This window comes from Rattus norvegicus, chromosome 7 (assembly GCF_021556685.1).
Source record: "Rattus norvegicus strain SHRSP/BbbUtx chromosome 7, alternate assembly SHRSP_T2T, whole genome shotgun sequence".
In the NCBI taxonomy this organism is placed as follows: Eukaryota; Metazoa; Chordata; class Mammalia; order Rodentia; family Muridae; genus Rattus; species Rattus norvegicus.
Window position 1 is genome coordinate 88,763,407 of NC_141540.1, and position 17,590 is coordinate 88,780,996.

The 17,590-nt window shown below is 34.0% G+C and overlaps 1 protein-coding gene across 1 annotated transcript in view; it reads right to left on the reverse strand.

Annotated features, from left to right (window-relative positions):
• Positions 1-17,590, reverse strand: part of Csmd3 (CUB and Sushi multiple domains 3) — a 1,310,498-nt gene that overhangs the window by 352,957 nt on the left and 939,951 nt on the right. The window contains exons 24-26 of the mRNA XM_087559497.1: positions 15,261-15,417; positions 4,283-4,474; positions 188-314 (exon numbers count right to left, since the gene is read on the reverse strand). Coding sequence (XP_087415623.1) covers positions 188-314; positions 4,283-4,474; positions 15,261-15,417 — 476 coding nt within the window. The remainder of the gene's footprint in view (positions 1-187; positions 315-4,282; positions 4,475-15,260; positions 15,418-17,590) is intronic.

The window sequence follows — 17,590 nt, forward strand, 5'->3', positions numbered from 1 at the left end:
AAGCTTCTTGTAGGGTTTGCAGACTTAATCCAGCAGCCTATGAATCAGCGATGTGTGTTATTGATACTTTTGTTGTTTTAAGCACATGAGGAACTCCTTTTCCTTTGTGAAGCTGAAGCATATTGAACATTAGTGTTATTGATTGATATTTATATAGCTTGCTGATCAGGAAAATCATGTAATTTACCTTACAATGTTTCCTGGATCTACTTCAATCATCCACATACAGCGAAGGTTATTATCATAAGGAAAGGGATAGCCAGGGGACAAGATCCTTCCTGATGATTCTCCTTTGAAACGGCCTCCACATTCAGCTGGTGAAATATAGCAACGTTCCAAGTCACAACTTCATACCAATCTTTCCAAGACAATCTATAAATTTCTTGAGATTATATGTAGGTTCACAGTAAGGAAAATGAAGATTCACTCTCAATCTTTCCTGAATGTAAATATTTAAATACGCTCTCTTAAAGATTTAATTGAGGCAATAATATGAGTATAATAAAATGACATACTTTCTCTTAGCTATTATGAGACTGAAAACAAACCTAGTTGGGGAAATAGATAAAGGACATATTTAAAATCTGCAAACTTGGCTTCAAAACATTTCAAGATGTTTTGTTAAATAATAATCATGTTACAAGGGAAGCAGATGGCAAAATGCTCAGTGCCAGTGAATGGCGGGGTGAATAATTCATTGTATACCCCACCTCTGAGAAAAACTCATTCCCCCAGGTGATCTAAATTCCATTGTCCTTTCAGTCCACTTCAAAACATTTTAAACCACTTCCCACTTTAATCTCTCAGAACTTTTGGCATTTTCATTTGACTTTTTACTTCAGTGACGTGTAACATAGTTTTGCTTAAATATAGCCTCTCATTTTTATAAATGTATTGAATTAAAATATGGATATTATCACAGAATTTAATTTTCTCTCCTTGGCTATTCCTCCTCTGTTTTATACTATTTAACCCTCCTGGAGTATCTGAAGTGATTATACTTTCATAAAGCAACAATTTACAAAGAAATTTTTATAATGAAGAAAACAGTGAGCACATCAGGAACTGTTGGGGACTGTACTGATCCACATGTCTGAACCCCAGAGGCAAGGAATCCATATGCAGTGCATTCTATAGCTACGGTTTCTACAACTTATTTTTTTCAAACACAATAAGTACAAAAACTTTTCTTTAAATATTGGAAACAATTATATGCATTTTCTGTTCTTTGAACAGTTTCTTAAACAAATTGAAATTGTTTATGCTAAGCATCATTGATATCATTAGAAAAAGAAATCAAAATGAGAAAGTTCCCCCCCCGCCCGCCCGGTGATACCAGCATATGGTAGGATAGTATAAACTTATGGCCTCCATATATACAGTTGTTTCTTTAGATCTAGATGCTACATTACAATATTCGGATTATTATTTTAATTAACATGTCAACTAGGCTATAGTGCTTAATTATTTGGTGACGTGGTCTAGGTATGAATGTAGTTAACAACTGGTTAACATCTCTAATTGGTTTATTGGAATAATCAGTTTGCTCTGGATAACTCTTTCAGATGGGTCTCATCCCATTTATTAGAAGTTCTTAAGAACAAAAAACATTTTCCAGGACAAAAAAATATATATTTTGTCTAAAAACCAGGGCTTTAATATCAGTATCAATTTCAAACCTGTTGAATGATCCCCATATTTTGGCCTTGCTAGCCCATGCAACTGCAAGAGCCCATTCCTAAAAATTAACAAATATCTTGAATTAGGGATGAAGGGATTCTGTTGGTTTTGCCAGCTTAGTACCTTGATCTTTATATTCATAGAGGTATAGGAATTATTATTTTGCTGCAACTTTACAATAGGCTATCTTTATGTAAAATAATAATAATACTTAAATAACTATGTCATGCTCTTAGTTTGTTTTGGACCAATTTTAAAGGAAACATAGCTTTCAAAAGTCAAATCTATAATTCAGGGAAGTTAGAGCAGAAACATAAGTAGGAACTTGGAGATGGGATCTGAAGCAGTAACAAATGTGGGTGCTGCTTAGAGACCTGTTCCTTATTACTTGCTCAGTTGTTTTTAACATTCATGCGGGGACAACTGGCTCAAACATGGTACTGCCCTCTATAGACTGAGATTCCCATTTCAATAACTAATCATGAAAATGCATCTTCTTATGCCTACAGGCCAGTCTGATAAAGGCAGATTTTCAAATAGGTTCCTTCTCCCAGGAAATTTTAGTCTGGGTCAAGTTTAGAAAAACTAACCAGCACAATCATTAGCACATTTGTTTGTTCTTTTCAGATAAAACATTTTTCAATCATGTACAACAATGAGCAGTTGTATATAATATAAAACAAATAGTGTATACTTCCTTTATTCTTTTTGATTTATCACTGTAATAGGCATATATTACTTTGAAAGCAGCATTGATATCTTATTTATCCAGTTTAACATTTTACTAGTTTTTTTGTCTTGTATACCATATTGCATCTTAAATTTAAATGTACTTTTCGTACATTTAAAATTTTTTAAACAAATGTCATATTGTGCTTTAGTCTGAAATGTGCTGCTGTGATATGACTTCATACTTGAGTCCATGTTCTTAAGACACAAGCTTCAAGTATAACAACCAAAATAAAGATACAATATAAGGTGCAATAATGGTTTTCAGAGGAACAGCTATCTATAGTGATACAAAACTTTTGTTTGATTTAATGCAACAAGTTTTAGAAAAATAATTGCCTAGATAATATCAAAATATTTACGCAAAACTCTGTGTGTCTAACCAAACATAGCCATAGTAACTATTTAATCCACAGAAGAAAATTATGGTTTTAGATGAAGTGGTAGAGCTATTAGTCATCAGTGAAGAGCATCATGAGGACATAATTTCATCTGTTACTATGGTCATGCTCAGCATTAACTCACTATGTGTTCCTCTGTTTATAGTTCCTTAACGTGATTATCTGTCATTAAAAACGTATCCTCCTTGTGAGGTCATCAGGTCATAGCATTGGCTTAGAAATTAAAGGCATTAGCATTAGTTTGTTGTAAGCACAATTAATGTCTTTCGATCTCATGCCAGTGATCTTTCCACTTGATTAAAATAATTTTAGCATATGGTTTCATGTTAGCTCAATATACTCCAAAAATGCGTGAATTTAATTTTAAGGACAATATTGACGTCAATATTTTTAATTTCTTACCATATATATATATATATATATATATATATATATATATATATATATCATATGACAGTGAAGGACTGTGATTATAGCTGATTTATGGAAAAACCTGTTTGTCTCATCAAGATCAATGTTTTAATGAACCGCTGAAAGTTACAAAAGTATATCTAAAATATTATACTTTAAAAAGATTAAATATGCATGGAGTTTTGTGCATTTAAGTAAAACTGTGTTTGAAAATGCATTCATTTTTATTTCTGTTGGCAAGACACAATGGTCTCCTCAAAATGCAGTCTGGAGTGGCTTGGGAGTCAGTGTTTCTGCTCCTTACAGCAGTTCTAAGGTTTGTTACACTGTTGCTTTCTTTTGTAATTCTGTTATTTGAAATGGAACTTTTTGATCTTTTGGAGGTAATAGACCAACACGAATAACAATAGTATCTGGATATTTGGAAATTCATCCTCCCATGCCCCTATGCTAATTTGTTATCTGACTTAAAATAGGGATAAAATGATATTAAGCGAACAAGAACTAGAAGTGTAATGATCACTGTAGCTTCAGGTCGGGGATATATCTTATCTATGCTCTTCACAGGCCTTTTCATACTGCAATTTATTTTCATGCTATCATACTCAAGGCAACAGATATATTTTCAAATATTTTTTCAAAGCAGCTTCTGCACATACAAGGTGCTTTTAAAGTTACTGACAATATTTTTTTCCCTTTTTACATTCATTTTGATTCAGAAAAGGGCACTGAGCTTTTTAAATCAAAACAAAGCTGATCAATGAGATTCAATAAAATGCACATGATGGAAACATAACATTCTTACAGTGAGTTTAATTTTTTATCAAATGCAGAAATACGATAACTTCACACAGACCACAGCAAGTTCCCAAAGTACACACACTGGTCAGATTAAGAAAAGGACTCATGTACTTTACCATTCCTTGGGCTGAATTTACGCTCTTTAATTTCTTTTCAGTTTTATGTGGAAGGAACTACTTGAAACACGGGTATTTTATGTAGACTTATGTTAATATCATCCCACGGACAAACTTTGTATGAATCAGAAAAAAGCATCTTACCAATGCAAGAAGGCAGAGGGTAGTCCCAGGCCCTTCTCTCCCCGGTCATACACTTGAGAAGGCTGCTTCCATGGAGAGTGTAGCCAGGATTGCATCCATAGATGATGGTGCTGCCTGCAAAGTGGCCTTGGTCACTGATCTTATATCCAAACTGTGGAATGCCTGGGTCTTCACAATGCGAAAGTTCAAAACCTGAGAGAGCAAGAGAAGTTGCTAAAGAAATCTTGAACTTTTATTTTGGTTTATTAGTGATATAGCTTATATCTCTGGGTAATAGCACATAGTGTGAAGTTCCTGGTTGCCTTAACAGTGATGTCATAACACCAAATTAATAAATTCTTTAAAAAAATAATAGCTGCTTTAGATGTATTGTAATATAAGAAGTCTGGGTGATTAAATGAGAAATGTTCCTCTGGTGTTTATGTGTTTGCATATTTGGATTCCGTTGATGGTACTATTTGGGGAAATCTTTAGAAGGTATAGATGTGCTGGTAGAGTTGTGTCACCGGCATGGGTTTTGACGGTGATGCTCTTCACTTCCTGTTTTTCAAGAAGTATATATGATCAGCTAGTTTTTATTCCCTGCCTTCTTCCCTTTATGCATGAAATCTAGTCCTTTGGAATTACAAGCCAAAATAATGCTTTTGATTCCTCGAGTTCCTTTTCCTTATGGTGTTTTGTTACAGCAACAGAAAAGTAACTAATATGTCGTAACCAATACAATAATAAAGTAACTAATGAGTAAAGCATGCAGTAAAGAGAGATATGTTTATATTTGCCTTGGCTCAAAACATCAGGATCCTTGGAACCTGTGGAGTCTGACTGAGACCATGGCTACTTTTGTTTTGTCCCACTGCAATGGCATTTCCTCAGCATCAGACTAGCAAAGTCAATGCTTCCTATTATAAATTTGCCAAAGGCTGTCAGAAAAGGGGAATAAATAAATAAATCCTGGCGAGATTCTGAATAGTCTTGGCATTTCCAAATTTTACATTTCCTTAATTCATAAATAATCCACCCACCAACTAGCTTGCCCATAATATTAGTTATTAAAACTTGAACAGATGGGGGTTGAGTATGAGATTCCATTCTAGGATATGCTTGCCCACTGTGACGTATATTTTCATTTTGTTTTATAATAAATCTTCCTCCTGGTTTCATATTGTGTCTGAATTCTTTCGCTATGAGTTATAATAACAGAGACTTCTGTCAGTTTTTAAAATCTAGACTAGCTCAGAAATACTCTTTCTCTTAGACTAAAAGAAGGATATATGGCAAAGGAACTGATCATCTGACTAAAGTGTTCAAAATTTCAGCAGTTCTAGCTACTTAAACACTAAGAGGAGGAGGTTGAGCTGAGGGTCTATGTAGTTACCACTGGACAATGATATAGTTCATAGGTTTATGCAGTAGAATTTTCATTGAAATCTTATATGGAAGGTTTCTGAGAACTTCCATATTGAATGTCAGGTGCTAGAAGGCCTGTAGAATCAGCAACTTCTGTAGTTGAGCACTTCTAGACCTTACTAATATGTCTTTTTTCTTTTTATTTTAATAAATATCCTAAATTATGAATCAATGATATAAGCAAATATATTGTAGAGAATTTGAAGCAATATTGTAATTTACTGAATCACATGAAAGAATGGCAGGAATCCCCCGTTTGAATGCCTGTCAGAAAGCAAACATACTTTGGATTACCAGGGTTAAATTATTACTTCACACTATTAAAGTTATACATTATTGGAACATACAAATTGCTTGTATGTTTATGTATGTACTAAATTACTCTGACAATTGATATAGGTTCAGATAACATGACTGGCCAAGGGGTCTAGTGTCTCCTAGGGGATAAAAAATTGTCTTCTTTTTTAAGCCACAAATCAGTATTGCACACTTGAGTACATGTAAAAATTTTAGTTTCTTACTATGTTTCTTAATTTTCTGGTATTATTTTATTTTTCTTTGTACAGTGCCTACACATTACAAATCTTGCACATATCAGATGTACATGATTCTGATTGAGGGACCCAAGGGACTTTCGCCACACTTACACTCACCTCCTCAGGTCAAGATTAGGCCAAGTACCAGCTTCCTACCTCTGGTTCCATTCTCCACCCACAGTTCTTGGGAGGAGCAGGGACATTTTTGAAAAACTGCAGAATGTACTAACTGATAGTCATCTGACCCTCTGGTCCCAGATAGAGTTCGAATACATGTCATATGCTTGCTAGCCAATAGATTCAAGGGTCAATATGGTTAGGCAGTAAGTTTAAACTGTAACCTTGCTGATATAACTTGTATCCCTAAAAAATATAAAAACTGTTTGTTATAGCCAGGCAGGGTTGCCTTCTAGTCACTTGCCACAGGGGGCTGATTGAGGGTTAACCCCAAAGCGCTGAGAAAATAAACCTCTTGTGTTTGCATTGAGTTCCATTCTCATGTATAACTTGGGGGGTCTTGGGGTAGTTAAGACTCACTTTGAGCCTTACATAATGAATAAGGATTTGGGAAAAAGTTATCCACATGAAAGTAAATTAAAGTCATACTAATTGCTCAAAAATAAATTTTGAGATAGAATTAAAAAATAAAAGCTTCGAATATTCCATATTTGGATTAATTGGTGATGGCCCCAGTTGTTTGAAAATGTAGGCACCTTCAAAATCATAAAAGAGGGTGTTGTGGGTTGCCCTGAAGCTGTTTGTATTTTCATGCTAATTCCCCTTCCCCAAGAAGGGCTGCCTAACAGTACTCAGTACTCAGGTGACTTCATCAGAATCTTCTCCCCATTTTAACTTGTAAAATAAAGTTGAAAGCCAGGCAGGGAAAGAGAAGGTGGAGCTGAAGAGTTGGGGGTTGGGGAGAGAGAGAGAGAGAGAGGGAGAGAGAGAGAGAGAGAGAGAGAGAGAGAGAGAGAGAGAGATTGATTTGCAGAGGAAGGGGAGGTGGAAGAATGATGGAGCTGAAGCGTCTGGCCTTGAGAAACTGCAAGTTATAAAGGATCTCATAGCTAGGGGAATAAAGTAGTATATAGGTAAATCTGCCCAATCAAGGCCCACAACTTGTATTCATATTAATTGAGTTGTGTTTTCTTTATGTGGACTTATTTGGGTTGGAGAGGTTACTGCAACAGAGGGCAGCTGTCAGTGACTCCAAACCACCACATGTAGGCAAGCAAATAAATATTGTAAGCAGAAGACACTGCAGGAGTAAAAACTAATTTTCATGGACACCCTACTTTGATCTGATCTGTATATTTAATAGCATATTTAAAATATCTCTAATCAAAAATGACACATTTGCATTCTTCCTACTAGACCAGAGTCTTCTCTCCGGGATTTGATACCAAGCTTCTTTTGAGTTTTATTATATATTTCTTTTCAAATCAAAATATAAATCAAGCTTTGTTTTTAAGATTTATTATCTACCTCATTTTTCCTTAATGTGAACATTCTTTGAATATGATTGGGAATTGCTGGTGATGACATAAATGAAGATGTTTTTGCAAATGAAGGTACCTTATAAAGGATTTCTTTGTGGGGGGAAATGCACATAGGCAATTCTGAGTAAGCTAAAGATTTAGCTCAATTTCATAGACTCATTGTTGCTCTTTCATAAATATTCAAAACTGTCTTTTCACTGAAAGCTCAGTTAACACTGACAATTAAAGAGACTTGAATGAAGCCTCAAGTATGTGACTAGTACTCACTGTAACTTGTAGAATTTAATAGTGTAATGAAACAAAAATTTATAGACCAGAAAAATGAACTCAAAATGGACATTGCCTATATGCTTCCAAGTTTCTCTACAAGTTAAGCTGAGAGTTTACCTTACCATGTAAGAGATTTGTTTATTTCTCATTGGTTTTAAGGTATTATTTAAAAATCTAAAAAATTGAATGAATATTCCCTAACAAATTATAACATATTTTAACATATACTTAATTTCCTTTAGGTCAGCGTTCATACCAATGCACTATTAACATATTCTTATTAATAGTAATAGCATAAAATACATAAGTATTATAAAATAAAAGCAATTTGCTATTTACCCTCCCAAATCTTGTTGTTGTTTAATTTTGTCTTTTCTCTTCTGAAATCTTTAATATGTTAATCAGGTTATTTTCACATAAATTTTTCTATATATCAATATCTGAATACAATATAGCACATTTTCTTGCATTTATATATGTGAAACAAAATAAAGCCTCTGTAAACAGTTTGTGAGGGTTTTTGTATTGTTCTTTAATTTTTTTATTTGTTTTCCTTTGTCCTTTATACTTATAAGGAATTGGTCCATATGCACTAGCATTAGAATACCTGGGAAAGTGTTACCTGCAGGACAATGGTGTCTAAAGATAGTGAAACTGAGGAGTGAACTTTCTCCTGCATATATGCCAGAGAAATGGTTTAATAGAGGTCTATACACACAGGAATAGAATGGATTATTTATAACCACTTATTTATTTTAGTCTATAGCCCATCTTGTTATAATGACCTGGAACAGGGCATTCTAGAGAAAAACAGGTCTATATAGGCCTCAGCAATGGCTTTACAATGTCATAGCTTCTGTAACATTTTATCTTTCATATTTTCTCAGAGTATTGTCTAGAATCTTTAAGAAACTTTCCATTACTCAACTGCACTTGAGGCTATGAATACCACAGGATCTCGAATAATAACTATGAAGTTGCTACACAAAAGGTTCTTTAGCTTCCCAAAATTTTTTTAATGTAGACTAATTAAATAAATTTTGAAACTGTCTCAATAAAAGATTAATAATGGAAGGAGACAAATGAAACTAATATTTAAATTTCTTTTATTATAGAAGCACACATGCACATACACAGAGAGAGAGAGAGAGAGAGAGAGAGAGAGAGAGAGAGAGAGAGAGAAACAGAAACAGAAAGAGAGAGGCCAAGAGATACAGAGAGAGAACATGAACTTGGTGGGGAAAGCAGGGATGGAAGGTCTCAGAGGAGTTGAATAAGGCAAAAGAATGTGTTTAAAATATATACTATGCTTCCTGAGGCCTAGTTTTCATGGTATGTGAAGGCAAATTGCAAGTTTCCAATGAGGGAAGCAAACAACAGTCTCATCCAATATGATGTCTGTGAAGTAGAACAATGACTAATGACTACCATAGTATGATAGCCTGAAGGGTGAGGTAGTGGCCATCATAGCTTGGTGGAGAGCAGCAACTCTCTAATCCAATTTAAGATTAGAGGCAAATCATGCCTGGTGCAGAAATCTACCAACTACGGAGGGCTGGTGGGGTCGGAGGAGTACTTAAAACTACTCCTTCACTAAGCAGCTAAAAGACCTAACGATATGCTAAATTATTTGTCTTTATAAATTACAAACATGTTTAGCCATCACTTCTCCTTTTACAACAGTATAGAAACCATTATAGAACATTATAGAAAACCACAGCCAATCCAAATGTAGAGTTCTGGAGCCTAATCTCACTTGATGCATGTACGAAATTCTCCCACACCCTAGGCTCTGAGGACAAGGTACAAGTAGTGGAAAGATTGGAAGAGCCAGTGGTTGAGGGAATTTGTTTTGAGACCATATCTACTAATAATGTTAGAATCAAATCTATGTAGTCTCATGAAAATTATAGGCTATTGTGAGGTAAGTAGGGAAAACAAACATTTCAACTTAGGGGACAGAACACAAGGCATCAACCTTTCACAAGAAACCACAGTGAAGGAATGTTGAGAGCAGGAGAAATCATCTTCCCCAGAGAAGAGCACAATAACTGCAATATCACATGGTCATCCCTGAAATGGACATATGAATTACAGTATACAGACTGAGGGGGTTACATTTAGGAATGCGTATATGTGGGTAACTTTAGTTAATGAAAATAAAGGCTATGTACTTAAAATTAACCAACAAAGATTTTATGAGCACATGAGAAAGTTTAGAGGGAACACAGAACTGATAAATGATATTTCAGAAATAAAAATATAAAAAATAGTGTGAGAAATTTTAAATAAAAATTAAATACTTAATAATTGGGCTATTCTTAAAAATAGTATTATTTTAGAATTCTTTAATGTATTTCCTTACTTTTGCAAGGTAAAAATTTTCACTTAAAACTTTATTTTTAAGTTAAAATTTAATTTTCATGGTATTAGAGATATATCCCTATATATGTTCATGTGTGTCAAATAATCACTTATTACTGAGCTACTAATCTACTTATAGTATAGATTATATTCTTATAAGATTATAAATTTTCTTCTTAATTAACTAAGAGGAAACACTTCAAATTCATATGCATGTGCTCTGTTGATTTCATTTATTATAGATGTAATAAAGAGTAGAAGGGGATAAGGAATGTTGAAGAATAATATTAAATTCCATTTTATCACTAAGTAATCTAATAAAACATATATATTCATCACTAATTAATCTGCATGCCATCAGACTATGGCTACATATTGAGCATGACACCATACACAGGTTTTCTCTTACAACTTCAAATCTCTTGAAGTCAAGTTTTTAAACAAAAATAGAGAAATTATTAAATTGTTACCCTTTCATTTTCCAGTACATTTAGGGTTTTCTTTTTTTGATGATGGTTTAAATTCTATGTAGACAGTTCATATCTAAAAATTAGTCACTGACAGAATTTCCTAAATTTGATCTGCCAGCCAGCATAATAGAAAGTCCTGCTAAAGGTATTGTGTCTTTCACAGAACATGAAGATGTGGCCCATTCTCACATATTATTCAGCCTTGACTGACTGTTAATTTTGTTAAACCACAGACTTTAGGTTATTTCATTCAACTCTATACTTGGTAGATTCTTAAAACTTCCAAAAACTTTACTATATTTACTAAATTTCTTTCCCACCTGATTTTTCAATTAATAGTTCCTAGGTCACTACATGAAAATGGCCATTAACATTTCCTATTCTGCACCTTTTAAAATTTTTATTTATATGCTTTTTCTGTGATATTGTATTTTGCCCATATTTTTTTGTTTGCCTTTTTATAAATTGATGGCTGGAAAAATATTTTTTCACGGAGTGTTTTTTGTTTGTTTGTTTTTACACATAAATGATTTCTTTTAATATGTCTCCTTTAAATTTATTATATTTTTGCCTCTAGAGATGTTTGTGGTTGTTGCTTGTTTTTAACTGCAACTAGTACCTAGTCAAGAAAATTAAAGCCATTTAGTGGTTGCAAGTTAGTAGCTGATATTCAACCAGTTCGATGTTTTTGAAAAGTTTGTAAGTTGAAGGATGTATAAGGTGGAAAATAATCCACACTTCTCAGCAAATTGGAAGTTTGGAATACTTAAAAAGACAGGCAACTGTCAGCATCACATTTGGCTTATAGCTTCCCTTGGAATAAAAACTTCATTGATTCTATTAACTCAGTTATTCAAGGTCTGTCTCTAACTGGCAGAACTCAAAGACAGGTCTTTGCCAGCAAGAACATCTAATGAATATAGTTTCCAGATTTCACTTTGAATTACCAAAAAGTGCTTTGAATGGGGGAAAGTGCAATTGACTTACAGATTTCTGCTAGAATACCTTCTCTTAATTTTCTTTTTTATGTCCTAGAAACACAGGTGAATATTCTTTTAAACAATTTAAAAATTTAAAACTCACCAGTAGGTCTGAAACATGTCAGAAATAAAGTTTAAACAATGTACAGATTCAATGTAGGTATTCAAATAAAGAGTACAAAGTTTTGATGATATGAAATCCTGAAAATAATAACAACATTTTTATTCTAGCAAAAGAAACTATATTCAATGTATTTTATGCAAGCTACAAAATTAAGAGATATTTCTATGATATTTCTCTTGGTTGACTTTGTACTACATAATGCACCAATAGTCAATGCTTCTTTCATTGCCTGCTTAATTTTAATATTTAAAGAGTGAAGCAAATGCATGATGTGACTGCTCAGTGGTTCTGAGGACATGTAACCATATGGAATATCCCTGCTCTTCCATGTAATGTACTTATTTTCTACTCACATTTGCATTAAGTAAATTATACACTAAGAATAAAGTTAAAGTTGATGGGTCATCTGATTATTTTTCATGGTTAGCAGAGTCAATAACATGTTAGTAACTAAATTACAGAACCTAAATAGAATAATTGGTAGTACATTCATAAAGCTAGTATACAAGAGAAGGCATTAAAAATTAGCTCTTGCCTGACTATAATGAGAACATGTAACTGGGAATGGCTTTGTTCTCAGCATTATTGAATCATTGCAAGCAAGAAACTAGAGGTAAGTGAGTCCAAATATATTTGAAGTTTTCCCTTGAGACTATAACATTTCCATACTAGGAGTTTTAGTAAGTAAAGTGAGGAGTTGAAATGGCAGGAGACCATTTAACCCAATAGTATTATCATGGCTATGAATAATAGCCATCTACCAAGTCAGCTTTTGATAAGATGACATAAACAATTATCAATAATATTTGTTTTCTTTTTAATAAATAAAAATTACTACAAATGTAAGAGCTAAAAGGATTTGTTTATGAAGCATACTTTGAGTATTAGAGACTTCATAAGTCATGAATGACCCTCTAACCAATTTCTAAAAATAGTTTGTAAAACAAAGATGAACTCAGGTATTGGGCTGGTGGGACAGACGGAAGAGAAGCCCTGAGGGCCAACATAATGAAAGGAAATATGCAACCTCAGGGGTTGGGAGTGGGGGAACCTTCTAGAAAGTACCAGAGACCTGGGAGGTGAGAGACTCTCAGGAATCAAAGGGAGGAACTTAGATAAAAATGCCCAAAAGTGGGGAGAGGGAACTCAGAGTCTACCTCCAGTACAAAGACAGGGCATCAAGTGAAGGGGTGGGGTTGCCACCTCACAGTCAAAAAGTCTGACCCAGAATTGTTTCTGTCTAAAGAGCTGAATAGACAAAAATGGAGAAGAGACTGAGAGAAAGGAGGTCTGGTGACAGGCTCAACTTGGGATTCATCTCAAGAGGAAGCTCCAAGGCCTGATATGATTATTGATCCTATGGTGTGCTTACTGACAGGAGCCTATAGCATGGCTACCTTCAGAGGGTCCCAGCAAAGAGCTGACAAAGACAGATTCAGATACTTACACCCAATCTATGGATGGAAGTTGGGGACCCCCTAAGGTTGAATGAGAGAAAGCTGGAAGAAGTTGAGGAGGAGGGCGACCCCATAGGAAGACCAGCAGTCTCAATTAACCTGGATCACTGAGATCTCTCAGACTCAGAGCCACCAACCAGGCAGCATACATTAGCTAGTAAGAGACAACTGACACATATGCAGAAGACTGCCTAGTCTGGCCTCAGTGCAATAAGATGCACCTAACCCTTGAGAGACTTGAGGCCCCACGGAGTGAGGCAGTCTGGAAGGGTGGGATGGGTAAGGTGGGGTAGGATGTGGGGACATCCTCTTGGAGACTGGGGTATGGGTGGGGTACTGATAGAGGAGGAGGAATGAGGTGAGGAGTTGTTTAAGGCAGAGTGGGAGGGGGATAATGACTGGACTGTAAAGAAATAAATTAAAGATATTTTGATTCCAGGTATAATATAAATATATCATGACTGTGTGAGACTAACTCAAATATATATATATATATATATATATATATATACATATATAAATTATACATACATAAAGTACTACTACTAATAAAGGCATCAATAATATTTTATTTGAGATCAAAAGAAAACAATGAGATGAAATGGATATGTGAGAATAACCTGGAGTGTGTTGGCTGTCTTGATTAATGCTACAATTTTCTCCTACTATGTGCATGTTTCCTTAATTCTATTTCTTTTCTAGGAACATTTATACCATTTCTTTCGATAAATTATGACACATATTTTTACTACTACCTTGTATATAACCTCACTGGAGCCTTGCTAATTAAATGACCTTCTGTTGTTTTGATTATCTCAGTGTGAATGCTAGGATCTAATCTGCTTTACAATTTGGAAAGAATTTAGAATAACTGTAAAGGAAACACACATATGTACCAAACTTTGGTGTGAGAGGGTAGCTTTGAAGTAGATATAAAGATTTAAGTATCCAATCAAGGTCTTCTATTTTCTTATATATTTAACTCTTTAAGCACACCTTTTTAATTCACAAACTGTTTAATGCTTCCAAACATTTTAAGGGATTTTACTTTCATTTTTTCTGTATAGGTCTGTTACTTGCAAATGATGCTGTGTTGCAGTGCCTCTGGAATCAGAAGCAGTCATCAGAGCCCCCAGGACAGTAGTTACAGATGATTGTTAACCAGAATGGGTGTTGGAAATCCAACCTGCATCCTCTTAACTGCTGATCCATTACTCCTGTCCCATATCTAAACTCTATTTTCTTTTACATTTAATAAGTACCCTGTTTCAACGTTATGCAGGTATCAAAATATCTTAAGTCAGTATTTAGCCTACATCCTAATTTTCCATGTAGAAGTAAAAAGTTGTCATTTTCCGCTAAAATGTACAATGACATGTTGAAGAGAAATGGTTTTCTGGATTTCTATGCATAATTTATTTGCAAAGAAGTTTAAAAATGAAGCAATAGATAAATCGTATAATAGTTACACATTTTTAAAGCATTAAAGTATTTGGTATCTGTGGCTGGTAAGCATCAGTAGGGAAATGTTTATAATGTATCTTGAAGTTCAGTTGAAGTTCAACAGATATTTTGGGAGCTTAAATATGTCTTAACATGTGTTTGGTTGTTGTTGGGGTGCAGAGGATGAAAGAATAAATACAAAAATCTAAGTGAAACAGCACATCTGTAAAAAGAAACTATGTTTCTATACATGATATAGATAAAGATGATGTAGATATCAATGGCCAATTGAAATGAAAATTTTTCATACATAAGAAAATTGTTTAGCTTCATGTAGAAATACAGAACTACAGAAATTGTGAACTCTAGAAGCAATAATTAGAAATAAATATACTTGTTAACAAATTTTACTTCTTAAAAGTACTCACTGGTGTAGACGAGTTGAAAGCCTTCATCTGTCCCTTCAGAGTCAGAATTAAACTCTAGCCAGAGCTGATTTGATGTGCTGCTCAGAGTCAGCCCTCTCATAGACGCTCCCGTGAAAGCACCCAGCAGGTGCGTTGTTTTATCTTTTCCATCATAAATCTGAAAAATATATTTATAATTAAAATATGTGAGATCAAATAACCAGTCATAAAGTAATATGTATGTATGTATTATGTATATCTACAAAGAGCAACAACTAATTTTATTTTTCCCAAGAGGGTATTATTGAACAACAAGGAAGTAAATGACTTTCACAAACAAGAAAGGAAGATTCCACCTGAATAATTCTAAAGTTCAAATAATTATTAGACTAATTTTTTAGTCTGAAGATACATATCAACTTCAACTACTGTGTAACTTTGTTTCTAAGGACATAAGTAACATATAAAGGCAGACCTATCAGAAGTACACCAGACTTCTCAACAGAGACTCAAAAAACAGAAGATCTTGGGCAGATATCATACAGAGAACACAAAAAATAGATCAGGCTACTATACTTAGCAAAACTCTCAATTACCATAACCGGAGAAATCAAGATATTTCATGACAAAAACAAATTTACAAAATACCCTTCCATAAATCCAACCCTACAAAGGATAATACTTAAAAGACTTCAACACAAGGAGAGAAACCATACCAAAAAAAAAAAAAAAAAAAAAAAAGAAAAGAGGAAGAAATTAATCTTCTTTCAACAAAACCAAAAGAAGATAGCTGCACAAACATAATTCCACCTCTAATAAGAAAAATAATAGAAAGCAACAATCACTTTTCCTTAATATCTCTTAACATCAATGGATTCAATTCCCCAATAAAAAGACATAGACTAACAGACTGGATAGGTAAACAAGACTCAGCATTTTTCTGCATACAGGAAATGTACCTCAGTGACAAAGACAGACACTACCTCACAGTAAAAGGCTAGAAGTTTTTTTCAAGCAAATGGTACCAAGAAACAAGCCAGAGTAGTCATTTTAATATCAAATAAAATGGAATTTCAACCAAATGTCATCAAAAAAAAATATATAAGACAAGATACTTCATACTCACCGAAGGAAAATTCTACCAAGATGAAATCTCAATTCTGAACATCTATGATCTATATGTAAGAGCACCCACGTTCATAAAAGATACTTTACTAAAGCTCAAAGCACACATTGTACCACACACAATAATAGTGGGAGATGTCAACACCCTACTCTCAGTAATGGAGGGATCATGGAAACAGAAACTAAGCAGAGACCCAGTGAAAATAACAGAAGTTATGAACCAAATGGATTTAATAGCTATCCATAGAACATTTCATCCTAAAACAAAACCATATAGCTTCTTCTCAGCACCTCATGGTAACTTCTCAAAAATTGACCATATAAACAGCCACAAAACAGGCCTCAACAGATACAAGAAGATTAAAATAATCCCATGCATCCTATCAGATCACTACAGACTAAAGCTAGTCTTCAATACCAACAAAAACAACAGAAATTCCCACATATTCATGGAAGCTGAATAATGATCTACTCAATGATAACTTGGTCAAAAAAGAAAAAAAGAAATTAAATACTTTTTAAAATTTAAAGAAAATGAAGGTATAATAAATCCAGACATACGGGACACAATGAAAGCAGTGCTAAGAGAAAAACTCATAGCTTTGAGTGTCTCCAAAAAGAAACTGGAGAGAACAAGCACTAACAGCTTAACAGCACACCAGAAAGCTCTAGAACAAAAAGAAGTGAATACACCCAAGAGGAACGGACTGTAGGAAATATTCAAACACAGGGCTGAAATTAACCAAGTACAAACAAAAAGAACTGGATAAAGAATCAACAAAACCAGGAACTTTGTCTTGGAGAAAATAAACAAGATATATAAACTCTGGGCCAGACTAATCAAAGGGCAAAGAGACAGTATCCAAATTAACAAAATCAGAAATGAAAAGGGGACATAACAAGAGCAGGGAAATTAAAAAAAAAAAACAAAACAAAAAAAACCACATCAGATCCTTCTATAAAAGCCTATATTCAACAAAACTGGAAAATCTGGAGGAAATGAGCAGTTTTCTAGAGAGATATCAGGTACCAAAGTTAAATCAGGATCAGATAAGCCATTGATACAATGCTCTATGAGCATTGAATGAAATATTTTTCCCCTTTGAGTTTGTTTATATAGTAGATTAATTTAATGGATATAGTAGATTAAGTTAAAGCATAATGATTCCCTAACCCCTAAAAAAATAGAAGCAGTCATTAAATGTCTCCCAACACACACACACACA